This window comes from Poecile atricapillus, chromosome Z, assembly GCF_030490865.1.
Source record: "Poecile atricapillus isolate bPoeAtr1 chromosome Z, bPoeAtr1.hap1, whole genome shotgun sequence".
Taxonomy (NCBI): domain Eukaryota; kingdom Metazoa; phylum Chordata; class Aves; order Passeriformes; family Paridae; genus Poecile; species Poecile atricapillus.
The window spans coordinates 80,589,732-80,616,453 of record NC_081289.1 but is presented as its reverse complement, the minus strand read 5'-3'; the positions used below and the strand labels follow the sequence as shown (position 1 = coordinate 80,616,453).

The 26,722-nt window shown below is 37.9% G+C and overlaps 2 protein-coding genes across 4 annotated transcripts in view; one reads left to right on the top strand and one right to left on the bottom strand.

Annotated features, from left to right (window-relative positions):
* The first annotated feature begins 2,186 nt into the window (after positions 1-2,186).
* On the top strand, positions 2,187-13,155 carry CCNH (cyclin H). Of its 3 annotated transcripts, none has more exons than XR_009276036.1 (10): positions 2,187-2,342; positions 2,436-2,558; positions 3,719-3,792; positions 4,067-4,277; positions 4,598-4,761; positions 6,501-6,571; positions 8,944-9,055; positions 9,616-9,676; positions 11,474-11,595; positions 11,701-13,155. XR_009276036.1 is itself a non-coding variant. In XM_058826004.1 (10 exons), the coding sequence occupies exons 1-9, from the start codon at positions 2,226-2,228 to the stop codon at positions 11,516-11,518; spliced, it is 978 nt and encodes a 325-aa protein (XP_058681987.1). In that variant the 5' UTR covers positions 2,187-2,225; the 3' UTR covers positions 11,519-11,564; positions 11,701-13,155. The 3 variants fall into 3 exon arrangements, 2 of the variants coding, with proteins under 2 accessions (XP_058681987.1, XP_058681986.1); XM_058826004.1 differs by having other exon boundaries at positions 11,474-11,564; XM_058826003.1 differs by lacking the exon at positions 11,701-13,155 and having other exon boundaries at positions 11,474-11,661.
* RASA1 (RAS p21 protein activator 1) overlaps positions 12,851-26,722 on the bottom strand; it is a 54,322-nt gene continuing 40,450 nt past the window's right edge. The window contains exons 16-25 of the mRNA XM_058826001.1: positions 23,505-23,677; positions 23,139-23,298; positions 22,820-22,962; positions 21,974-22,089; positions 20,768-20,854; positions 18,368-18,435; positions 16,618-16,706; positions 15,748-15,825; positions 14,463-14,597; positions 12,851-13,824 (exon numbers count right to left, since the gene is read on the bottom strand). Of these exons, the coding sequence (XP_058681984.1) occupies positions 13,741-13,824; positions 14,463-14,597; positions 15,748-15,825; positions 16,618-16,706; positions 18,368-18,435; positions 20,768-20,854; positions 21,974-22,089; positions 22,820-22,962; positions 23,139-23,298; positions 23,505-23,677 (1,133 nt within the window). The 3' untranslated portion in view covers positions 12,851-13,740. The remainder of the gene's footprint in view (positions 13,825-14,462; positions 14,598-15,747; positions 15,826-16,617; positions 16,707-18,367; positions 18,436-20,767; positions 20,855-21,973; positions 22,090-22,819; positions 22,963-23,138; positions 23,299-23,504; positions 23,678-26,722) is intronic.

The following is a 26,722-nucleotide window of genomic DNA, read 5'->3' as shown; positions in this document are numbered from 1 at the left end:
GCTTTATCCTCTGTACTGCTCTTTTCACAAATTTCATTCCTATTCCTACATTTTACTCTAGAGGTGATTTTGTGAAATAACATATTGTCACTCAGTAAACCAAGTATTAGAATAATACGCCTTATTTATTTATTCAGAATTGTCATAATTAGATGCACAACACCCTTTTGGTATTTTTTGTACATATGGCTCTTGAGACTCATATTTGGTCAGATTTCAAACTGTTGATATGTTGGATGTGCTGGATTGCTGTATTTAAGGCGAAGTACTGATGGATTCAGACTTTGTAGATAATAGAATTATTTTTTGTGTAATTAGGAGAAGTACCTTTGCCATGTCTGTTTGCAAGGAACCACTTTGTCACTAAAAACCAGGAAACAAACTCTCCAAGCAGTCTGTTCCATTAGAAAGCTGATATTTATTCAACATATTGGGTGCGTGGAGATTGCTTCACCAAATATGCACATCCACCTTCAAAACTTTTCACGGTTTATACACTGTGGCAAATAAATTAATGATCATTGGCTATAAGTTCCATAATTCTCTTCATTAGTTAGTATTCTATCTCCTATTTGCTTGTTTTCTCATTTCTCATGCTAATTAGCCCTGTTCTTCAGTCTTTTTATTATCTTTCTCCCAAGCAGAGAAGGTACTGAACTGACTTTGTTAGTTTCTTCTTTATCTTGAATTTCTGCAAGATGTCCTTGTGGTCCATGAATTTTGCATTACCTATGTCCCATTTCAGCAATAGGTCTCCTTCCAAGGCTTTGTTAACATCCTTCTAGGTCTGAGATCATTGAAACTTATCAAAGTGTTAATTACACTTGTTCTAGCAGAAGTTAAAGTTTCAGTAATTTTCCCAAACCATGTTCCCACAATACTAGCTTACAACAACCTTGCTAAATGCTGGCTACAGTGGCATATGACAGAGTGGAAAATTATACTGCTTCAGAAATAAAACAACACAACAACAACAATAAAACAAGTAATTAGAAGAGATAATTAAAAGAATTAATTAGAAAAATTATGAGACAAGTTATATAATTTCCCACAGTAGCTAGCACAAGGCTTATTAGTCACAGATGTAGAGACTTAATACAAAGCCACATTAATCTCTGGCATTTGTAGTAAGCACCGACAGAGCATTAATCCTAGATACGGATCAAACACTATTGTGTTAAGGTTAAAAGAATTTGTCCTCTCTGCTGCATAAACTCCTTTTAAAGGAATGTAACTTATTGGGTAACACTTGTTAACTACAAGTCCTGTGACTGTCCACAAAAGTATGTTTTACATACTTTCCTCACATACTTCAAATACAAATATTAGATACTACACAGTAATATCTAAAATTCATGGCTGAAGCGCGAGGCTAAGAAATGCTGCTTCCTTAAAAGCATAATTGGATTTTATATATAATGGTTTTCTGGGGATAGCAGACTACTGAAGGAACCTAAGGGAGCAGAATCACAGAATATGCCGAGGTGGCAAACTCCCAGCCACGACCATCAAGTCCAGCTCCTGGGCCCTCACAGCACACCCCAACAATCACACCACGGGCCTGAGGGCATTGTACAAACACTTCTTGAATCCATCAGGCTTGGTGCTGTGACCACTGTCCTGGGAGTCTGTTCCTGTGGCCAACCACCCTGTGGGTCAAAAAACTTTTTCCTGATAACTAACCAAAGCCTGCCCCGACCCAACTCGAGGCCATTTACTCAAGTCCTGTCACTGGGCACCACAGCGAGAGATCAATGCCTGCCCCTCCTCTTCACTCCTGAGAAAGTTGCAGACTGCAGTGAGGTCTTCCTTAAGTCTCCTCTTCTGCAGGCTGAACAGACCAAGTGACCTCAGCCACTCCTCATACGGCCTCCCTTCCACACCTTCATCATCCTCGTGGCCCTCCTCTGGGTGCTCTCTAATAGTTTAATGTCCGTCTTATATTGCGGCGCCCAAAACTGCCCCCAGCATTCGAGGTGAGGCTGCACAAAGTGCAATGTAAACTTGCAAGTTTACTTGAATAAAAGCGAAGGAGAAACACTAAAGTGCTGCTATTCCGCAAAAGTTTACGAAATGCTGTTTTGTCAGAGCTCGTCCTTAAAAACGAGAAGTCTGAAAAAGGAAACGGAAACGTCCTTCTCCCGCGCTGCCGCGTCCCGGGCCCGCCAGCTGCGCTGAGGCGGCTCCCGGCGTGCCGCGCGCGGGCGCGGCCATGTTGCGGGGCCATGTTCCACAGCAGCACGCAGCGCCGGCACTGGACCTTCCACGGCGAGGAGGAGCTGGCGCGGCGCCGCGCCGAGGGGAACCGCCGGGCCCGAGCCAGGGCGGCGGCCAGCGGCAAGGTTCGCGGGGCCGCAGGGCTTGCGGGAGCGGGCCGGCACGGCACGGTACGGTGAGACCGCGGCGGACTCAGGCGCGGCTTTGCTTCTCCCAAGGTGCCGCAGGGCGACCCGGTGCTGCTGGAGCCGCACGAGGAGCTGGCGCTATGCAAGTACTACGAGAAGAGACTGCTGGACTTCTGCGGCGCATTCAAGCCCGCCATGCCGCGGTCCGTTGTGGTAAGCCAGGCGAGGACGGAGCCGCAGCCTCGGCCTTCACTTATTCCTTCGCTTGCTGCCTGTTTGGCTTGTTCTTGAGAGCGCGGGTATCTTTAAAGCCTCTTTTATATTTTCTGGTACTACAGTCTTTGTTTATCGTCTTTGTTTGGTTTTCTGACACGTTTAGCCATTTAAAAACCTGATGTTTTTCATCGCGATCTTTTGCTTATGGCTCTTAAACTCGCTTGGGTGACTGAATTGTTTTGTTTCCCTTTAGCAGAGAGTAGAAACAAAATAGTCGCAGATCGTAATGTTTTATGATACAAAGAAACAACCTCCCAGTAGGTAAAGGAGACGGTCCCAAATTTGGGCTGTCGTTCAGTGGTTTCTCCAGCATTAATGCTTCTCTGACCACAAAATAAGCTGGATCATGTACTCGCAAAATATTAACCTAAAAGGAGAAACAAAATTACCTTGAACTTAACTTGTCTTGAATGCAGAAGAGCGTATTTCATCAGGGAGAAGTGGGGACTTAGAACTGAAGAATGGAATGAAATTGTGCCTCTCTCTCACTAAGCTATTAAGATGTATGATTTACATTGTCCCCTGTTAGTCCTCCCTTTTTCAAGCAGGTGTGGTGAAGAGTGCCATGCTCGAGGATGCCTTTGAAAGATGGCAGTCGCTGCCATGGCATGTTCTGCGAAGCCAGACTGATGTTTGAGAAGTAGCCCCTGCAGAGTCTCATTTTGGAAAGCATCGGCTTCCATGCTGATTAACATACTGCAGAATTTACTGATGTAAAAAGACAAATGGTTGGAATTGCACGCAACTTTCAAGATGATTTTTTTCAGCCTTTGATTTTTATATTTTATTTTAATGCCAAATTCTTTCCATAAAGATACTGTTGGGAGTTTTAAGCATCATTTTCCAAAACATGCTTAAAAGTAAAATTATTTTGTATGGCAGTTATAGTGTAAGGTTCTTGCAGGCAAAAATAAAGACTTTGAAATATTTAATGACAAATAATGACTGTTATGTATCTTAGTGCCTCAGTGTATCCTGTGTGCCTGTAATATATATCCAAACTTGCCTGGTTTGTATTTTTTTTTTCTTTTTATGTACTTACATTTATTTTTTCTGAATCCATGTTTATTTTTTCCCCCCCATTTCTTTCAATTTAGGGAACAGCTTCTATGTATTTCAAACGTTTTTACCTCAATAACTCGGTGATGGAGTATCATCCTCGGATAATAATGTGAGTTGTCAACACTTCTTGAGTTACTCTATCAAATGGAATATTAGAGGTTTGATCTTTATATTTGTAAAGACCTGAAAAAATCCAAGAAAGAAAATCTGAGAGCTTAAGTAGGAGTAAAGACAAAATATGGTCAGTTTCATTACACTTTTGCTGTGTTCAGAACATGGTGTTTTAAAGATACACAAATTTTCTGAGCAGAACTCTTGATAGGTGAATGGATGCTGCATATGTCAGTTGTTTGATTTTTTTGGGTTTTTTTTGTCTCTCCAAGGTTAACATGTGCGTTTTTGGCCTGTAAAGTAGATGAATTTAATGTATCCAGTGCACAGTTCGTTGGCAACCTTCGAGAAAGTCCTCTTGGACAGGAGAAAGCTCTTGAACAAATACTGGAATATGAACTGCTGCTTATTCAGCAACTGAACTTCCATCTCATCATCCACAATCCATACAGGCCATTTGAGGGATTTCTAATTGATATCAAGGTGATACTCTCTAGTACATATACAGGTTATATGTGAAGTATATACTGTGCAGTGAAGTAATACAAGTGTGTCATGCATTGTCTTAAAAAACTTTATTTCCTTTTGTGCCTATGATTTAAAAGATCTAATTTCTATAGTGAGAGTCAAATACGTGAAAGATAGTTGTTTCACTTGTGTCATTAAGTTATTTAGGATATTTTTGGAATAAAAATATGATCATCTACTTTTTAGCTTTATAAAATACTGTTGAATTGTGTGTTCTGAGCTCATGAACAGGAATTACTAACAGCTGCTTATTTTCCTAAATCCTTACTTTATAGACTCGCTATCCAGTGCTGGAAAATCCTGAAGTTTTGAGGAAAGCAGCAGATGACTTTCTTAACCGAGTGGCTCTGACAGATGCATATCTGCTATTCACTCCCTCACAGATCGCTCTTACTGCCATATTATCTAGTGGCTCAAGAGCAGGAATTAATATGGAAAGGTAGTATTTTCTTTCTCGTATTAGTATTATCTTTCTTAGTATTATTAGTATTTTCTTTCTTATTTGTTTCTTGCATAAACAAGTTGTTTTGCTGTAGACATTCTTAACTACTAGAATTGTGTATTTACTGACTGATAGCACTTGTGTGTTCTTTATGTTTTAGAATGGCAGTGGTACTGTTAATTTTCACAAATAGGTGATGAAAGCAGTTAGGTGCTGCCTGGTGTTTATATTCCTTTGGAGAAGTTATGAAAAAACCCCCAATGACTTTGCCTTAATTAGAACAGCATAGGACTTTCAGATTCAGTTTGAGGGTTACAGAGGGAAGTGGAAATACAATAGAAACTGAGAGTCAACTGAAATTATTCTGAGCTGACAGCTAATGGGCATGCTGTTTGGCTGCTGCAACAGTTCACTTTCCATGGATATGAACCAGTGGTAAGGCATTGCTTTAAATCAATCTTTTCTTTCCCTTCTGTGTCCTTGCCACTGGTGTTTGTACAGGCATTATCAAACACTTTGACAGCTTTGCTGAAATGTGTGGTTTGTTTGGTTTAGTTCTCTTAAGGACAAAACATACACTTTTCTCCAGATGAACAGCTAAGGTGGCTGCTGTAAGGAGCTGCACCGGGCATGTTTTAATACCATGCCACTGCCTGTGAGCATTTTGCATCTGGAGTGTAACACCTGCTCTAAATCCAAAAAGTTCTTCTAAAATAAAATCTTCCATCTGTTCTAAATGTATCTCAAATCTCTCTAGTTCTAAAAGAAGGAGTGTTGGGAGTATTCTCCACAGGTCTCAGTCTTCTCAGAATTGTGTAAAAACATTTAGATGCTTACTTTAACTTGAAACTTGATCTCATTCCTAGATCTGTATTCTGTACTGCTTGGCCCAAAATTTAGAAAACCATGCTTGGAAAAGGAATTAAAATGATTTGCAGATACTGCGTGACTCAACGTGATTGAATTTTGCACATTCAGGAAGAATTCAAGTCTTTGTTACCTGTCTGCAGCATATATTTTTTATAACCTTGTTATTTACTGTTTGAGTTTTTGCTGCTAGACATGGGAAGAGCTGATGGTGCAGCTGATGTTCTGTGGACCTGTAATCAGGTGCAGCTGCAGAGGTGGTACAGAACATGCGGGAATTGGAAAAACTGTTGCTCTCATGGTGGATGGGATAGAACTCCGTGGTTGTTGTGGGTATTGGTGAGGAGCATTGCTCGTGTCTGTTTTATCCAGGCAGTGTGCATTAGTGTTCTTTCTAAAGAGAAGTTTGATCTCATTAGGAAGAGGAAGGGACCCATAGGCTCATGCAAGACAGCATTTAGTAATAGCTTTCAGCTGCCAAAAGAACCAGGCCTGTCTTGCAAACTCTGCTATTGGTCATTCTGAAAACCTCTGTACTGTTCACTTGTCCTGTGGGCATATTGTACAATAGTGTGATGTTGTCACAGAATCTTAAACTTAATTTGACTTAGCTTCTTGAGTCTTAGAAATGTCTAATTTGGCAGTGTTATTTCTATGTGGTTGGGGGAATAGTTTTATCACCTTCTTACTGTGACAGATTTGCTTTTTTATCACTTAATACCACTTAAGTAAACAAAGTGTTCTTACTTGTCTAATTATAAAGCTCTAGGAGATGTTAGTAAGAAATAATACTCTTTTTATTAACTCACAATAATTGCCACAAATTATTATGACACTTTAAAATTTTATTCTTTCATATATCTTTGCAGCTATTTATCAGAAAGTCTTATGCTGAAAGAAAACAGATCAAGCTTATCCAGATTACTAGATGACATGAAATGTAAGTAAACATTGGAAAAGTATGATAAAGAATATCTCGAAATGAGGAAAAAACATCTTCCAAATTACAAAAGCTTTAGATAGAAAGGTGTGTTTCAAAGGGTTCTCTTCACCTTAAGGCATGCATAAGTAAACTGCAGACAGTAGAATTAACTACCTAGCATGTGGATGGAAGGGGAAAAAAGACTGAGACAAAATGAACAAATAAGTTAAACAAATGCATATGAACAAATTAAATAAATTAATAGGCAGAGAACCTGCCTGATGCTTTCAGAACGTAAGTGCTAGTCAGTTGATTCAAAAGTGAGAAATCTATTTTGAGAACTAGGTAATGGTTTCTGTAAGACAGAATGAAATTGCTTTTTAAGTCACTGTATCTTAACATTAGAACTTCAGGCAAAGCTTGCATATAACAACTACTACCACTAGAAGGTACCTTTTGTAAGCTAAATGATTAATGTGATATGCCAGTATTTACACTGCACATCTGTTTTGCAGCTATAAGATGTCTCAGAAGCTGCTTTGCCTCACTACTGTGAGAAATGTGTGTTTTACCAATATTAAGAATACTGCCATGGTTTAGCTGAACTAAAAGGGAGTGTAGTACACTGATTATTACCTTTTTGTATTTAAATGAAAAGGTTGTGATGTGAAATTCCCAGTAAGTAATCAGTTACTAAATGTGTTAAGCTAATGCATGCACTTCAGATGGGAGTGGTGGCAGTGAAACTAGGCTGGCTGACATGAGCAGTGAATGCACCATACAAGTAAACAGGGTCTACAAATTCAATTTACCTTTAATTTATAAAACTTAAGTTGTCCTTTACTCTCTGGTCTTCTAAAATTGAGTCTTCAGACTTCCATTGCTGAGATGCGAGTGCTGAGATCACTTACCCTTCAGTTATTGTGGATGGTTGCTTTAGCCCAAAGACAGTTCATAAGATGGTTTGAACGAAATTTTTCAAGCATTTGTAAAGAACTTCTACAGAGTACTGGTGGTAGAGGGGAAAAACTTGTAAATTTAATTTGCAATATTAAAAAGACTGGAAATTATTTTTTTTAGGACAGCAGGTACGATGTTGATTGCAAAAAATACCTGTGTATTTTGAAGCTTGTTTGCAGAGTAATGTGAACTCTGCCTTAAGGAAATCCAGCATCTGTGATGGTGGAGACTTGTTTCAGTGTAGTTACAGTGAGGGAAGGAAGGATGAACTGTTGGCTCAAGCCTCACTATGAGACATAAACAATACTCAGCCACACTAGAGACTGGATAAGGTTGTGTGATTCACAAGTGTGGTGGGTTGGCCTCAGCTGGATGCTAAGTGACCACCGAATAATTGACCTCCCTAGCTGGGCAGGGGAGAGAAAAGAAAATAACAAGTTCATGAACTCAGGTAAAGGCAGGGAGAGTTCACTCACCAGTCACTGTTATGGGCACAACTGGGGAAAATTAATTAATCACCAATCAAACCAGAGTCGGGCAATGAAAAGTGAAAACCAAATCTTAAAAATACCTTTCCCACCCCTCCCTTCTCCCTGGATTCATTTTCACTCCTGAGTTGAATCTTCCTGATTCAATTCTCCCTACAGTGCATGGGGACTGTAGGCAGCTTACTGTATGTTCCCATTCCTTTCTCCTCACTTCTTCCCCTGCTGCAGTGTGGAGTCCCTTTCCAGAGACAGTCCACTACAAATTTTTACAAAGTAAGTCCTTCCCCCATGCTGCAGTTCTTCATGAACTGCTCTAACGTGGGTCCATCACGCAGGATGCAGCCCTTCAGGAATAGGCTGCTTCAGTGCAGGTCTTCCATGGGGTCACAAATCTTGCCAGTAAACCTTCTGTAGTGTAGGTTTCTCTTCCCAACATGGTATATTATACAGCGTGGTATTCCCAAGTGGTCACAGCCTCCTTTGGGCATATCCACCTGCTCCAAAGTTGTCTCCTCTACAGGCGCAGCTGCACACTTCACACTCCTGTTGACGTCCATGCAGGGGCACAGCTGATTCACCAGGAGCTGCAGGGGAATCCGTTTCAGTGCCTGGAGCACCTCCTTCCTTCCTCAGCTTCCTCACTGACCCTGGTAGATGTAGGGCTGTTGTCATATATTCTCATTCTTCTTTCTAGCAGCACTTACATGTTGCACTGGCGTTTGGGTGCACATCCACTGTCACTTAATAGGCTTGGCCTTGGCCAGTGGTAGATACATCTTGGAGTCCTCTGGCATTGGCTCTGTTGTGCATGGGGGGAGTCTCCAGCAGCTTCTGACAGAACCCACCCCTGTAGGCCCCCCACTATCTTGCCATGCAGACCTAACACAGCAAGGCAGAGCAGAAATTATCTGTGTGCTTACAGCTGTGTTGTTGCCATTTTAGCCATGAAAAATCTCATCAAAAAATATGAACTGCCAAGGCCTGAAGAGGTTGCTGCTCTAAAACAGAAGTTAGAGAGGTGTCACAGCTTGGACCTTGCATTTAATACAAATCCGTAAGTATATCTTGGATGTGTTAAACTTCAGCCTGTTTTATTGGCATACAAACATTAATATTTTCTTACCTGTGTGAGTGATGGAAAATGAAAACCCTTAAATGTTCACACATTTGCCTGCTTGCTGTATCTACTGGAAGCTGAGATCCAAGACTCAAAGTACTGCTTTCAGTAATACGTGAATAGGTTCTTTAGTGCTTATTCACAGGGCAAGTTGATTATTTTGTAACACAAAACTGGAATACTGGGTGGCTTCTAAGGTGTGGCCACTTGATGCTGTATGTAATGAGAACTAAGGCCTTTAAAATCAGGTTATTAAAAACCAATGCTGTAAAGGCTTACGGTTTTCTTAAGAATTACATGGATGGCAAAGGACTTCCTGATTTTTCTTTTCTACCCATTTCACTTCAATATGCACCCTGAACTTCCAGCAATCTGCATGCCAAGGCTTTGGTAATTTTTTTATGGGACAAGTATGTCTATAATGTAATCTCGGGGTCAAATAAAGAGAGTCTTAACTTATAAAAATACCTAAGCATTTCATTTGTCTTCTGGGTTAGGAAGAAGAGGAAAGGTTATGAAGATGATGAATATGTCACAAAGAAATGTAAAATGGATGAGGTCAGTAAACCTATTATACAAGTTTTTCCTGGTTTTTGTTGCCATTAATGCAAAGACAAAAGTGAATAGCTACTGAGATAAACTTACACATCTGTAATATGATTTTATTTGTTGCTCAGACTGAAGCTTTTTCAACTTTTTTCTTCCACTTTAAATGAGCCAGATTTAATACTTGTCTGCACTTGACAGTGTTCTTGAACACCCCTGTCTTTTATGGAGAGGGGAATCAACATGCATGCCATGCTTCTTGCTGTTTCTTGTGCTTTGAAAGTTTTTATTTACTTTATTAGGTTTCTTGCTCAAAGCAGTGTAGAGTGTTGGACTAAATCTGTGTCAAGACAATTTGTTAACAAGGCTGCATAAATTATAAATGGGTGGCTAGTACTTTGCATTGTAAGAACAGGTATAAATAAGATGAAAACAAACTGATGAGGGTGACTCAACAAATAAAAACAGAATTAAGGTCCTTCACATCTGAAATGAACAGCTTCCAGAGCTTTTGTCTGTAACATGGACAAGAAGTTGGAGAGAGTCCATGCTGGCAGAGGTGAAGAACACTTTTTAACTGGACTGTGGCATTTAGAAAAACGTGCTAACATCTGAAGAGGGTCAGCTATCAAAATCTAAAGATAAAATACAAGATTTGTATCTCCTGCTATTAGAGGTTATCATAGTATGTAGATGCTACAGTGTAAAATTAAGATCTAAGAAAATTATTTAAACAAGATTATTATAAAATCGGCATTGAAGGTATGTTCTAACAAAATGTGGCAAATCTTTTGATTAATTTGTATTCCAAATGCCAGTCTTCAAAAGTGTATTGAAACTGGGAACTCTATAAAACAGGCACTTGGAAAACTTCAATGACTTAGAAAACAGCTCCATATAAGTTTTGGAAGTTTCACTTGTTCCCTGCCCCAGTTTAATTTGTATTAGTTAGTCTGCTATGGTTTGAGACAGGTTTTTTTGGAGCTTCTTTTTAATTCTTATCTGTAACTATTTTCCAAAGGAATAACCTGATAGGATATTCACATAGCCTACAGCACTTAATGATACACTCTCATACACTTCCAGAGATCCTGAAACTCAGGATTTTTCATTACAGATGTACCTGAACTGGGTTTCTACTTGTGTAATTTCATTTTTAGTAATTACCACATGAAAGAGCAGATCTGAGCTGGCTGGGACATAAAGGAGAAAGTGTGTTAAACTTTTTGGAAGCTTTCAGAATGAGCAAACTGCTCATACCTTATTAATGGCTTCATTAATCCTACAGTTAGCCGACACTGGACTGTAGTCTACAAGTGCACACTCAATTCTGATCTGTTTCTAAGATGTTTCTGGATTTAACTGTTTGCAGCTGAAGGTTAGTATCAGTATGAAAGCCAGAAGTGGTATGGCAAGCTCATCAGTTTGAAGTGATAGAAAAAATATACAAGGTAATGGTTGAGCACAGATGACTCAGCTGCCAAGGTGACAAAGCCATGAAAAGCACAAGACATTAGTAGAAAGTGCAGTATGAACTGTTTAAGAAATCTCTGCATAGTTACCCAACATGAAGTTCATGCTTCTTTATCTCAGGTGCTGAAAAGGGGCTGCTAACATGACTGTGACTGTAAGCACAGGTACAGATAACTAGCTTTAAGGTTAAAGGCCTGACTTGCCCCAAGTTAAAATATGTTTTTAGTTTTCTGTTCATGGAATCTGTATGTTCTTAAATCCAGACCATAAGGAGCACACCACACACCACCACACGCAGATATCACTCAAGGTGTTGTGTATTTTCCCTTCTATTAGGAAGAGTGGACTGATGATGATCTTGTGGATTCAGCATTACTTTGAAGGCAGATGGACTCCTACCACTGCAGGCACTACTGTCTGGCATCAGGTGTGACCCTACCTGCCACAGGTTCCTTATTGTATCTCATAAAGTCTTTGTGCTTTTAATTTTTACCTTGTCAGTAAAGCCTTTTACTTTCCTAAAATAGTAAGATGTGATTCTATTAAACCTTCATCCATTACAGGTCCAACCCTACAAGATTTCCTTCAAGAAATCTGGCCCTCAGTTTTGGTTCAGAAACAGTTTGATGTGGCTGCAGTGTACTGTTAGAGCACCAGCTGATTTATTTCCTTTCCATACACCCTGTTAGAGTTCTATAATACATACACCTGTATGCAGCTTTGGGTGTTCCCCAGTTTCATTCTCTTTGTTGCATTTTGTGTGTAAAAGGTGAATTAGGTAGACAGCTCTTTTTTCCATTTTGTATTTTTACCATGTTGTGTTGCCTATACCAAAGCAACTAAATCCACAAAATAATCCCTTTTATACACTCTGTTAAAGATCTAAGTAGGACAGATGGAAAGGTCAATTACTTACTCCTCTGAGATGCACTTGAATAGAGGCTTGGCAGGGTTATGGGACAATCCTAAGACTTCTCTAGTAACAAGGTCTTGCAAACAGGTGTATTGTCACTATGGAAAAGCATGACATATGTCTGCCCAGTGCCATACATGTGATATTTGGGAGCTCTCACCTTCATGAAGCTGTTCCAGCTGGAGACCAGGGCAACACAGCAAAAGCCACTGTGTCTGATTTTACATGACAGTGATTTGGCAGTTCTGATAGACAGGAAAAACAGCGTAGGTGTTATAAAGGTTTATGGCAGTGTTCATATGATAAAATTACTTACATGGTTATCTCATTAATCTTTAACACTTTAAAAGTCACTGAATCTTTAATTCCCTATTATTATATCAATGCCTAGAAAGTAGCACATGATGATGATGAAATGCACTCAAAATCAACAGCATATTTTATTTTTCAAATTTTTAAACGCTTCATGGCAAAAGGGACACCTTTCACTTGACAGGGTTTCCCTAAGTCTCATCCAGCCTGACCTTCAACACTTCCTGGGATTGGGGCTTATCTCGCTTCTCTGGCACTCTGCCAATGTGTCACCCCACTCAAGGGAATAATTTCTTTTTATTAAATCTCAGTCTACCCAAGGTGTTTCAATATCTACTTTCTCACCCAATGATGTACAAATTAAGGCAGAGGGACAGGGTGTTGTCATCTGAGGACTCGCGCTTAAAAAGTGACACAGTGTGAACACTTCAAAGTATGCCGCCAGTGCCAGACACTAAAAAATTTCCACAGCAGCCAGAGTTAGCCAGTTTCCATACCGCTAGATATGTGCAGCTTGATTTATTTCAAAAGCTTTCCACTTATAAAAATAATCTTTATGCTAGACTTACAGTACAAAAAAGACCAAACAATACCTATTTTATAAAATGGTTTAATGAATGCATGCATGTCTGATATAATGATCAATAAAATTACTGAATTCAAATTATTTACTGTTGTAAACATTTTACAAAAGCATTGTGATTTATCTGGATATACAGTTCTTGATGGAAGAAGTATTCAGACTGAATCAGTGGCACATCAAAAAACTAAAGCTGACAAGACCCATTCTGCATATTCTCTTTCAGCATCATTCCAGCAAGAGAAACAGCATGGTATAAAAAGTGTACAGTAAAGGTTGTTCCTACCATAACATCAAATTCTGGAAACTGTAAATAAAAGTTAAAAGTGGTTGAAACAGTCAAAAGTCAATTATTGTAACCAGTCAGAAATTACAGTAAGAAATTTATCCAGTTATAGGTGGTTGTCAGAACAATGCCTTTCTTCTCATGTCAGTTGATAATTCTGTTCCAATCAGACAGCAAGAACTTTGGCAATCAGAGGTGCTGAAAATTTCAAAGTCCTAGACACAGTCACAGCATGTTCTCTGCAGAAGGTGAACTGTACACCAAGGCTCAGAGGTTGTGAAAACTGTTTCCAAGTGGGAAAAAAAAAATAAAAGTGCAAATGTCCTGCACAGATAGCTTAAAAAAAGCTGCTGGTACAATCATTCACCAACAGGATCTTTGTTTTCTTTTTGCATAGTTCACTCATCACTGGGAATGTGACAGGGTGTGCTGTTTTTGGCAAGAGCAAGAAGAAAGTGATACTGGTGAGAGTTGGGCATGCTGGATCCATGCAGAATTCAGGTAGAGGGCTGCTACCTGATGTTGTTAGACACCGAATACTGATTTTGTTTTTGTTGTAGCAGTTCAGTAATGGCCAAAAGCTTCTTAAGAACGTGCTGTAAAAGAGAGTGAGTCAAGTAAAACTACATGTTAAGTACTGGAGACAGAAAATGACTCTCTGAGCAGCATTTTCAGCATCAGCCTATCAGACCTGTGACTCAGTAGTTTAAATATATTACTAAAAAGAAAATGTCTGATTCCTTAGCCAATAAGGGTAATCTTAAAACGATGTTATGGATTTTGACTCTCCTCCCATGGATCTTCCTGCTTCTTTGTAGTTAACAGGAAAGTGGAGGAAGTGTACAGCTAACACACTGTTACAGTTTGCCAGCAGTTTGCCAAGCATACAAGTGCACTGGCAAATGAGGAAGCAGAAATAAGGTATCAACAGAAAGCTAAAGAAAGTGAATTTGGTTCCCAACTGAAAAAAAATCCAGATCTGAAAACTAAGACACACAGAGTCTGCCAGGAGACAGTAATTTTGTGGATTTAAGGCTTCCTCCAGAAACTTAAAACCACCCAAGCCTAGTAGGTTTTGTTGCATGAGGGAACAAAACTACGGATTAAGTATTTCCTTCACAGCTAATAACCTCCTAGTGAAATACAACATCAGTCATATTGCTGCAGAAATACCACAGTACTGAGGTGTAACTCAGGACACAGCACCCCCTCCCTAGGATTTGTGTTAACTCACCTGCATCACCCCGCGCTCGTTGCTGAGCGTCCGGAGCTCATCTGAGTGTGCTACACAGATCTCGTGCAAGGCTGCCAGGTCACGGGAAAGGTCAGTTCGGGAGTGCTCTGCAGTGTCTGGAAGCTCAGGAACATTCTTCAACAAAATAGAAGACAGCAGATGTAGGGTGCCAAGACCACTTTTGGTCTTTCCAGCTAAACCTTCAGTCCATCCTTCTATTATGAATTCTGGTTTTTTACTCCTCTTCAGATGCATGTATTTTGTGAGTATACTGCAATTTGTAGTGCTAGGAAGATTCTTACTACAAGATCTGGTATTGCTCTGCCTTTGAGCTGACCAGAAACCTACAGCATGTGGAGACTCAAACCCTCTGAATGAAGGGGAAATCCATCCATTAGGAGCTTTTTTTAATCAAAATGAGAGAAGAGCAACAAAATTCAGCAAGATCTGCTGTTACCTATCAAGTAACTCATTAATCTGATGATAAATCAGTAATGCTGCAATTAAAACAGTAGAATAAACCAACAGGTATTTTCAAACCAACAGTTATCAGAGACCTCATGTAAAATCTGTAACTTAAAATTGATGTATCATCATATGCAGAAGTTGGGATTTAATCCGGAAAGGATAATACCTGGAACCTACTCAAATGCCACACTAATTAAGTATTCTGAGATGTCTTCTAGGTCACTTCTGAAGGATTAATTCAGGATGCTTAGCACATATTTTTTCATCTCACTTTTTAAAATGAATTCTTGGATTTAAAATACGTATATATAAAACATGATGACCTGACTCCTGTTACAGCTACCACGTACTTCAAAAGGACACAGTGACAGCAGTTCACTTTCAAACTACAATATGTAGAATGCATGCTGTAAAGCTTTTGCCAGTGCTAACTGAAACTCAACCTAATAGTTTTTAAAGAAAAATTCATTTCAGTCTCTGGTCCAAACCATGTGACAAGTTATATATAAAAAGTTATGGTTTAAGAACATGTTTTTGAAAGGTTTGTATTTTTTACCCCAAATTTCTAATCTCGTAGTTATAGAATCTGCTGCTGCTTCTCACATTTATGGAGGCACTAAATCTATAAAGTCTTATGGTTTTAATTCCATATGACAGACCAGCAATTTTTAAGTATTAAAAGAAATGTACTCAGATAAAAGCATTCAAAATTACGTGAGAGCTGGTACATTGCTGAGCTAGTTAGTAAGATGTGGAAGAAATTTTCATCTGCAGTTCTGCTATGTAACTTCAGCAAATTTTTCTTTAAATGACTTACCCCAAGTTCATCCAAGAACATGATCATGCGATGTTTGTTGCTCTTGATGAATGGATTTACCCCTTCCATATATGGCTCCTAGTAATTTTAAAAAGTATTCATTAACAAATCAGTGCCAAGATAATTGTCACATCTGAGGTGAACACAGTGCAGTCAGCCAAATGACATTGCAAAGCGAGTATGTAAATTGGAATAATGTTATCTTTTTTCCAAATGTATTTCTAATGACTGGTGTGCAGCCAGTCAAAAGGCTACAGAATTTGGTATTTTCTTGTTTTCAGAAGATTGAGAACCTGTGATTCATAATTTTTCTTATGCATACAGATACAAATTTGCATCAAGGTGAGCATCTCTCAATACCTGTTTGCAGTGAACAGATGCTCTGTATTCAGAAGCATCATCAGGAACAAGTGCTTTCTTTCCTGTTATGTCATTAACTCTTACATTCCAAGTTCTTTGTGTCAAAGAAACAACTTTCTCATGCCAGCCAGAAGTCATGTTAATTATGCTCAAATCAACAGATTTATTTTTAGCAATGTTTTAGCCTGGAAACTGAGACCAGTCACTGCTGGCATTCTCTTCGTGTTTTAATAGAAACTTTATTGAAAGCTTGGGCTTATTAGTGCAATAGGCACACTTGACTTACAGCTTTCATTATGTCTAGCAATATGGTAGTATAAACAGGAGAACTTCTAAGTGCTCCAGCACAGAAAACACCAATCTAAATGCAGGGTTCACATGGAGGAAGAGAAAGTCATACATTCTGCATGAGAAAATAGCAACAAATTTTTTGCATGCATTGAACAGGAACATATGAAAAGTGTACTGGAAACACAGTTCTGGGTTATCTGTATGTACAATTACATTCACCTTAGCTCCAAATTCAACCAAATTTGCTAAATTCTGCACAGACTTGGCGACCAGCGTCAGTGTTCTTGCAGCAGTGGGAGAAGGAGAATCTGGCAGGAATGCAAAGTAGAGAGTCACTGACCATTACATTTAAAATTAACAGCAGTCACATGAAAAAAAATTCTTTTCCCATTCATATTCTCATAGATTCTTTTTTAATAAAAAATAACTGCATGTGAAAGATGTCACTTGGTAAAGTAAAATATATTGCTTTTGTAATATCCAAAAGCCATGTTAATCTGATCATCTTATTTTCTGTAATAGTAGCACAGAGAAAAAGAAGGCAAAATAAATAAGTGTTATTAAGAGTTAAGTGAAATAACCATTTGCTGAAAACTGGAATTTTGCTGAAAGGAGAATTACTTGTTAAAACATTTACCTTTGAAATTAAAAAAAAAAAGAAGAAACTTTACATTTTCCTTTTCTGTTTATATCCAAGTAAGTGGGCACTGACAAGTTTTACTTTTAAGTTACTGGCAGCAGGAAAACAGAGTGAATGTTACATGCAATTGTGGCCTATATTTCAATGAAACTCTAGTCTGTAATCAATGTGACTATAAACACTTCACATTAACCACTTAAGTCAGTAAGAACTTCCTTTTCCAAGAAGTGATATTACCCAGCAGTATCCTGCAAAATTAATTTTCTCTCCAGTTAAGGTAAATGGCCTGTTTGAAAGCATTCCACTGACAGGGTTTTAGAGTTATATGGCCTGTAAATTTCTCTTAACAGTAGTCAAGAATACTAGCTCAAGGTAACTCAGCAGGATTGTAATGGACAAGCTCAAAAGGCATTACTCCAATTTCTAAGTAGTTTTTTTTATACCTGCAGTCACAGTGCAACCCAAGTTAGGAGGTACCTAACTAGCAAACTGTCCAAAGATAATAAAATGCCAAAGAAATTATCATTTGTTCCAGGCCATGTTTCTCAAATGCTTTCTCCAAAGCACGTACAGAAATGATTACTGTGTGAGAGAAAGAACTTCATTTGACACAATCCTCATTTAGTAAAGTTTAAAGACTGATGGTAGAAAACATGCCACACTGTCTTAAAAACTATCTTTGAATAAAGAAAAGATTTCCTGAATCAGATTTTTTTATTTTACCCTATGTTTCCTATTTCTCATCCTTTCCGTAGGCCATCCCTCTCTCATCTTTAAGATTCTATATCTAAGATCAACTGTAATGAGTCTAAACACCATTCTAGTGGCTGGAAGCCATCTAAGTAGGACATTCGAAACAAATTTTCAAGAATCATTTTCTAGGTGCACAAATGTATTCCAAGCTTTGTAGGCACATACTAACTTTATGAATCTTGTACATTTCAGAGTCTTCACTCTGAAATGTCTTCAACTGTCTTCAACTATTAATTCTGGCATTGCTCTGTATTGAAAGCGACATCTGAAGCTCCCATAATTGAAGTTTTCACACTGCTAAAATACATTTAACCATGTGAGACATGACTCAGATTTTATTATTAAATATCACAATGGATGTCTTTTTGGACTTTATAATTACACTGGGGATATCCGCAATCAAGCCTTTGAGGGTGAAAAGTATATGTATCCTAAGGCGAAGTCAGCCAGATTAGGTGGATAACTTGACTTGAAACAGCATTCAAAAAAACTTCCTATTTTGTTACAATAGATACTACAGTGATTTAATGTCTCCTGTTGCATAAAGTACAGATTTGATCTGAAGCACATAGTCACCTGAGATGATATTAAACATCCGTGGGTTCAGGATAGCAGGACAAATCAGTCGAAGAAAAACAAAACCACTGAAATGAAATAAAATTGTGTTTTGTTCAAAACCATTAGAAGATTAATGTAAAATTACATAATATTTCAGGAATAAAGTTAATGTGGGATCTTGCTGAGACAAACACCAATAAACTAGCCTTTGCACTGTAAAAATATTAAGATCATCATGCTATGATTCTATGAACTGCAGTGAAATCTGAAAGAAGAGGCACATTGACTTCCCAATAAAGATGAACTGTTGAAATCATGTAGGAAGAAATTAATTGCCAAGTTATAATGAAGCCAATCCCAGACCATGCTTGCCTCAAAAACAAGCTGCCCTTGGTCTCTGACCTGGGATTCTCCACTATCTCCTATTCAAGTCATCCATCCCACAGCCACCCACTTTCCCAAGCCACTGTAAGCTGGAGCACAGCAGTGGATGGGCAAAAATACCTCTCTTGGCAGAACACAACTTTAGGTCAGCTTCAGCTGATCCATTATCCTGATGATAGTACACTTCAGTAGAAAAATAAGGGATCTGCTACTTTCCACCATGAAAGAATTGCTGCCATTTTATAAGCTGGAAAAAGAGTCCTGTGTTCTTACTGCAGAACTAGGAATTCATTCTACAGGAACCCAGAACAGGCTTCAGCAGCATGAGAAAAATCTGTCTTCGTGTTAATGCCGGAGGTAAAAATCATCACTCAGGTTAACCTCAACTTCAGCTAATTGCTGTACAATGAAGTGACATACAGACCAATTAAATCCATCAAAAACATCTAATTTTGTCCTTGGACACCACCAGCAGGCTGGATTTCACCACAGCAATACCAGAGCTTGATTCCTAATGACAGGAGGAAAGGAACCTTGCCTGTTGTAAAGTACACAGTTAGGGAAATGCCCGCATTTCTTTAAAGTGACAAACAGTAGTGAGGTTGATGCACCTTTTTTAAGTCCAAAACACCTACTATGTTCTGTTATAGATGGATCTTATCTCTGTAAGATACACAGGTTATGGGCTGGTAAAAAAACAGACCTTAAGCTAAAATACCTTCTGTGGTAAGAATGCAAAGCTATGAGTCAATAATTAATTTTGGAGTCTTGGGACATACACCAATCACTCTTTTGAAGTGCCCAACTTTGAAGACCAACAAGGTACACATGTAGCAGAGACCCTGCTGATAGGGAAGATCTGAAGCTCCTTATCTTTGTCAACCCACCTAGATCAGGAATGAGCAAGTATCTATATGGGACTTTTAAACCAGAGAGAAATGGTAGCACATTCTGATTGTCATGATGGAGAAGATACCCAAATATCAAAAAACTGTGCATCTGCTCTGAATAGTAAATAATTTTTAAACCAGTAACAGTGCAATGAAAAGTAATAAGCATCACGGAAGGCTGTGAAGTCACTCCAGAGAGAAATCTCAAGTATCCACTTGTGAAAATGGAACACCACAAAAGCAAGTGATAAATGTTTTTAGCATCCAGTGGAGACCACTGGGAAAACTCAAAGTGAGCTGTGTGTCCACTAAGGAAAGCCACATGGTTCTCTTTGGAGCTGGAGAGGAACAGCCAGAGATACAGAATTCACTACTGACCTTTAGTGCCCTCTGGCAGCTTAGCCCCTCAGAGTAAAAGGAGCTCTCAGATGGGAGCAGTCTCCATTTGAAGGCAATGCCGTTTCACAGTATGAAACATTCATAAGGCTTCTGGTGTCAAAATGATAAATACAAGCCAAAGACAAAAGCTCTGAAAGATGATTTAATGCGTGGGAGATTAACCTCTGCTAACCATACAACTGCCTGACACCACAAAAAGGAAAGCTGTGGCTCTGGTATCTTTAAAATCCCTGACACATTTAGAAAAAGTATCAAGATGGCAGCTTTGTGTAACATTTTTGTTTGACCTGCCCTAGCAATGAACAGAAAAAAAGAACTTTTGTATTGCCCTGGTTTAATAATTAGATTATTTGTTGAACAGTTAGATTGGAGTTTTGGTGCCTGGTGTGCATTCAGAAGAGACAGGTTCTGTAACCTCCAGCAACATTTTCAGAGGAGCTCCAGAATATTTCAACATCATTGGGCTGTAGTACTGTAAATTCAAAGCTACAACCATTAAGTAAAACTATACTGACCTCTACACTACATCATTTTATTCTGGCAACGCTCTAAGACCAATCATCCAGCAAGCTCTATCTTTTACTGGGACACTGTGCTTCATCATCATAAATATCTTAAACACTGCAGTAACCTGTGTAAGTTCATACAGTTTTATCATTGAAAGAAACAGATAAGCACACTGAAGTTATGTCTTCAACAAGGCTAGAAAGAAATATTTCCAGAATAAGGTTGATGAGTAACGTACCTAACAACTCTGGTTCTCATGGTAGTATTAGCTGGCCATTTGTTTTGAACAGACTTCTGTAGGCACCCATAAATATACCTCAATGTCCTGCAGAAACAGTAGCTAATTATTCATTGCATTAAACTTACAGAATAAAAAAAGCTGTTCAGAAAGGATGTAGACCAACCTCCTACTTGATGCAAAATAATTAATATAAAAATACTAATAATTTAGACAAATCTTAAATTTATACATTAACTCTCAGTTAAAGTTAGCAAATTTATAAAAATTCTATTTTACAAATTTGTTTTAAAAAGTAAATTTATACATGATAAGGAAAACCCATTCTGTGCAATTCTGTGATCATTCATATGAGTATTAAATGTTTTGCAATTGTTTCCTGAAGTATTCCCTTTTTGAAAAAAAGACCTTTTTGACGGTTGATTCATCTTTCAATTTTTCTCTTAACTAAACAAAATCTATTCTTTCCATACATGACGCACAGTGAAAAAAGCTAAAAAAGTTAAGCAACACAGCAATAGTCCTCTCCCGATTAAAAAACCAAAAGAACATTTGTGGTGTATTTCAGAAAATTTTGATCACTGCTTCATATACTGAACTGCAATTTTCAATGCTAATCTTGCCAGCATGAACACAAAAGAAAATTCCATGCCACTCCAATGAATCAAATTAAGAGTTTCATATACTTCAAAAGCTAATGACACTATGAAAGGAAACTGCACTATCCACTTTTTATTTTATGATTCAAATCTGAGGTATGAAAACAAGTTACTTTATCAACTGAAAGAAGTGGGGAAAAAACAGACTGCATTTCCCTAGCAGACGAAAACAGGCATGGCATGGTATCACTATTACTACCTACCTGTAGTATGTTGTTAATAATTCCATCTCTTTCTCAAAGGAGAAATACTGACAAATACATGTCTGCTAACTACGACTGTCTTCTACCTTTTTGTAAAAATATGAGATTGATTATTTTATTACTATTTTGTCCCTGATCTCTTGAGTCTAGCAGCTCCTCCTTTAAATAAAACCAAATGTGCCAGCTAGAGGCTTTTGTAAAACACTATTAATTTCTAGAAGTGTTATTTTCCCCCTATCTATTTTCCTCTGTGTCTATACAGCAACACTAAGATAAACCAGTAAGAACATCATTTTAAAGTACAATGTAATTCATGGAAATGGGAAAGTCAAGTGCAAACTTACGGGGGCAGTATCTCTGCAGCCATGAATATCTTCTCCACCAGTTCTGAAAGTATACTGAGTAGATGTGCCAAATTAGTGTTTACATCTTCATTTTTTTCTAACTTCGAGGGATTTAACTAAAACAGAGAAAGATTTGGTTTCTTCTTCTATCTAGAACTATATATATAGTTTCTGAATATTACACATGGAGTACTATTTCGAAGAAAATTAAGTATTCTGCTGCTGTACAAGTATCTTACAAAACTCAAGAATGTCTCAGTGGCTTGTCAGGAAATGTGAAATAACAGTTTTAACTTCTAATATATATATCTAGCTTTTATGAGCTTGGATATTCACATTTCATCTGTGTGACTTTTTTGTCTCTCTCAGTCCAAATTTCTGATGACTCCCATCTTTTCCACAATGAAGTTGAAGTGAAACACAGGAGTTAGGGGAGTCATTTTCAAAAGAATTTCAAGATCAGCAACAACCATTCAGGATAAGGAATTTTACAATTAAAACAGAAGTTCAGACCTTAACTTCTACAATACCTTCAGTGTAACAAGTTACCTAGATTAGAACCTTCACTAACAGCCACTAGAATGCCTGCTAAATAATTTAAAGAAATTTTGAATAAAAAACTTAGTAAGTTCTGCTGTGAATAATGTTTGAAGCCAAAATCCAGGAAAAATACATAAAAAAATCTCTTAATGAATTCTGTTCCTGTATTTCTAAATTAAACAAAGTCTAGTTCTAAGAAACTACTAAATGTCTCTACAAGTAATATTTAATGTAAACAACACTTAACAACCAATGATTACTGTGTCAACAAACCAAAATGTTTAAAAACACAGTTTAAGGTATCACCTCACAGGACTGCTTGCTCTCCATTATCTTTAATATGGAGTCCTTTAGCGCGTGATGAACAAAACTTGTTGCTGTGGCTTTCATATACTGCTCCATAAGTGTGCTTGCTAAAGTGGTGGCACGGAACAAGGTAGTAGCTTCATCTGAAAAAAGAAATTGGAAAAACTGAGGAAAGGAGACATCAGGAAGAGAGGAAGAACATGGTTACTCTTTGACATAAAAACTGCAACTGAAGGAGGAGGAAAAAAAGATAGCACCAGAACCCTTTCCTCCCCACCTGCCCAGAATTCCAGTAAATTTGTGTGATTTAGTGTAGTACCTTCCATGCTTATCTCCCTGTCATTTAGTGTTCGTAACAACAAGGATTCAAGCTTTTCATGAAGAAAAATCTTCAGTAAAATGCCAGCCAACAGTGTTCTATCCTGTCCACAAACATGTGATAAGGCATAGACTACATGAAGTTCTTTCTGGAGTATAAGCTGAAAGAAAAACAATTTTAAAACATTCAGAAGCTTCTCCTTACATGTAACACCTTTGAAAAATACGATATTATATATCTATATATATAGCTGTCACTCAAAAATATTATTTGATTACATCAACTAGTGTTGCTGAGATCCCTCTCAACCAATGAAAATAATTAGTTTTGACAAATAAACCATGGATGGTTTAACTTAATTCATACCTCTTTAAACTCATTGTACTCTTCTTCTGGCATGATCTTCTCCATGGAATATCGTGCTCGAACACGCAAAGATCCTGGCTCAATACCCTTTAATGGTACATGGGAACTGAGTTGAAACCATTCATCCGTTGCATGTCCTTTTTGTAATCGGCTTAATTGGCAACGCATAAACACTTAAAAAAAAAGCATTGTTCATATAAAACATTATATCCACCAAACAGTGCAACTACTGAACAAAAAAATCATTCTATTTTCAGCACATAATCTTATTTCAGGAAAAAAATACAAGCAAGAGTAAACAAAAAAATTTTCATCAATCTATTAATGGATTAATTCTCTCTACAATGGCTTAACAGTGTCCTGTAAACTGAAGAAGAAATATATGACAATCTATAAAGAATGTATACAAATAAAGTCAAAAATGCCACATGAATATTGACATGGCTTTCCTTGTAACACCCATGTAAGTAGGTAAAACAGGGTAGCACTCAGAAACAGGTTAAATCTTTAGAATTCACTACTCCCTTTCCAGCCTTGGGCTGACACCACCATCAGGGTCTGCTCCTATTTATTACTAAAGCGTTCCTATGGTATTCCCAAACACTGACATACGTATTACTTTTATAATAACTTCAGTCTAAGTAACAGTTTATGTGTATTAGGTTAAAAAGTGCTTCCAGGCACTTGCTGACTAGATAATGAAAGCCCAAGAATAGCCAAATCATTAACAGGTGATGATGGCACACTGAAATTGCCAAGCAATGACCTGCCCATCCAGAGCAGGAACATGTGCTCCTGAGTTGAGGGTTATTTTCCACAAAGAAGGCCCCAGGCACTTTCAGAGGCAACACTGCCTGTGAAACACCCACCACGCTCCAAGAGGAGTCCACAATTAGTTTAACACTTAGCCTGTCAGTCTGCACCTCTTGGTCAAACACCCTCTTTCTATGACAAAGATATTTGCTTTTACTTTCCTCACATGAAAAACAAAAAAGCCCATAAAACCAAGAGATTTTTTTTTTTTTTTACATTTCTGCAAAGCCAATATACCAATCTGCCTTGCAGAAATTGTCAACAGTTCCAGCAGATTTTCACTGTCCCAGTGTTGCAATACATAGCAGGATATAATTTGATACTGGAACAGAAAAAGATCATATTCATAATGCCTCATTCAGGACAATCCTGCTGCCTATTTCATATTCTTCGGAGTTGATGAACTGATAAAAGTAAATGCATTTACATCAGTCAAACAGCATGAGAAACAATCCATCACCACCTGCTATTTATCACCACTATGGATGGAATGTCATTAGACTATGCAATAAATTGACTTTCCTTGCGTACTTCTCCCTGGCATCAAAGCTCAGTGTCCACAACTAAGTAATGTGCTTTTCTTCTTATTTACTTGCACATGTAAGGCACGTGTACTACAGTGAGAGGAATGCTGAATGAAATACAGGACCTAGCATAAAGCGATGATTTAGTTTTTCCCTGTGGTTATAGTAGCACTTCATAGCTATAATAAGACTTGACTTAGATTTTAAAAAAAAATCATACCAAATATCTGTAGAAGTTGCAAAGTCTGCAAAATAGTTGTTAACTTAATTTATATTAAATTACTTTAAAGTAATAAGTCTTTTTTCCTGTTCATAATGTTACATTGAACTAGTGTAAGAGACTTCACTCAACATGAATCAATTTGAAATTAATCACCATAGTGCAAACCTAAACCAGAATCTCCACTCCAGTTTAACACTTCGTGGTGTTGTCCTTTAAGACCTACTAATTCAACTGTCAATAGTAGCAGATGGAAATCTACTAATAAATTTTAGGATTTTGGATTTTTCAAGCCATATTATATATTTATTTGAGTATGTCCTTATGCAATTTACAGTTAGAATAGTGAATAGAACTGATGTTGAACTCTTTAGTATAATTTCTGACTATCTGGAATACTTAAAAAAACTCTAAAGTAGCTATGGAACATTCATAATAGGCAAACATCAATGTAAAGACCTGAAAACTCAGGAAATATTTTTACATACTGAAAAGGTAGCCTTCATTTATGTATCATTTTGGTATTTAAGTTCTGTATGTTACAATGAAAGAAACAAAGCAGTGAATCCAACAAATTTTCGACCTTCAACCTGCATTACATGGAAGGAAGCAGAAAATATAAGTTAACTCAATTAATAACTGGCAAGATTAATATAATCAGCTGTACAGGACTGCCACTTCATAGCATTCCACAGGTAACATCTGTGGCTGAAAAGGAAAGATGGTTGGTTAAAGAAAGGAACCGGCTGTCTTGCTTTTGAAGGGTTACAGGTTTATTCTGGCAGTGCAACACAACAGATGTCAGAGAAGATGTGGTTTAGCTCATTTTCCCCTAGCGAACTTCACATACTTCACAGAGCTGGGGATGTAAGCAGGGGTCTATGTTCATTCAAGTTGATTTAGTGTAATCTTTATGTCAAAATTAAAGAGTTTTGCTGGACTGTGCTTATGCTGTAAGAGTGTAGTTAACTGCAGTAAAGAAATTCAGCCAATCCTGCCCCTAACCAAGAACAGGAAGACTTCATTACCTGAATGCACAAAACTACCAGCATCTCCTTAATCTGGACAGAGAGGAAGAAACCTTCAAAGTAGCTACTTAAGTATCCCACTCAAGAATTACTCATTTAAGATTCTTTTCCTAAGGCTTTGGTGTAGATAGATAATCAGGTTTTCAGGTCAAATGAATTCAAGACCAAGGTCACAATAGCAATTATAGGCCTTTAATCTGTCACAGAGAATCTATACCTCCTGCCATGCAGAAACTTTTCTAGTGAGAGGAGAAGAAAGATCTGAAATTGAATCAGGTTCTGGCAAGACCATTCAAAATGAGTTGTAAATATCTATTTTGGCTAAGGTTTCCTAACAGATCTTAATAAAACCCAGAAAACCAGAAATCAATAAATTAGCACTTACTGTTGATTTGCTGGAAGAGAAAACCACATTAAAGAAGCACCTGTCTGGCTAATATGAGAAGAAAAATACAGATCCTTTCCCATTCAAAGTGATACTGAGGTAATGGAAAGAAAAGAAAAAGGGTAATTTTCTTCAGAGATTGCCAAGATTATTTTTTTAATAAAGAACTACACCTTTCCCTATGTCACTGGAAGCAAACAAATACCTGAAAAGAAATTCCATGCAGTCAGACTCTGTGGAACTTAACA

Excerpts from the sequence above, each read along its gene's own strand:
- CCNH (XM_058826004.1), top strand. The coding sequence starts at position 2,226 with ATGTTCCACAGCAGCACGCAGCGCCGGCACTGGACCTTCCACGGCGAG. Across the intron at positions 2,559-3,718 it reads CCATGCCGCGGTCCGTTGTG|GGAACAGCTTCTATGTATTT; the intron begins GTAAGCCAGGCG and ends CTTTCAATTTAG. Across the intron at positions 3,793-4,066 it reads TATCATCCTCGGATAATAAT|GTTAACATGTGCGTTTTTGG; the intron begins GTGAGTTGTCAA and ends TGTCTCTCCAAG.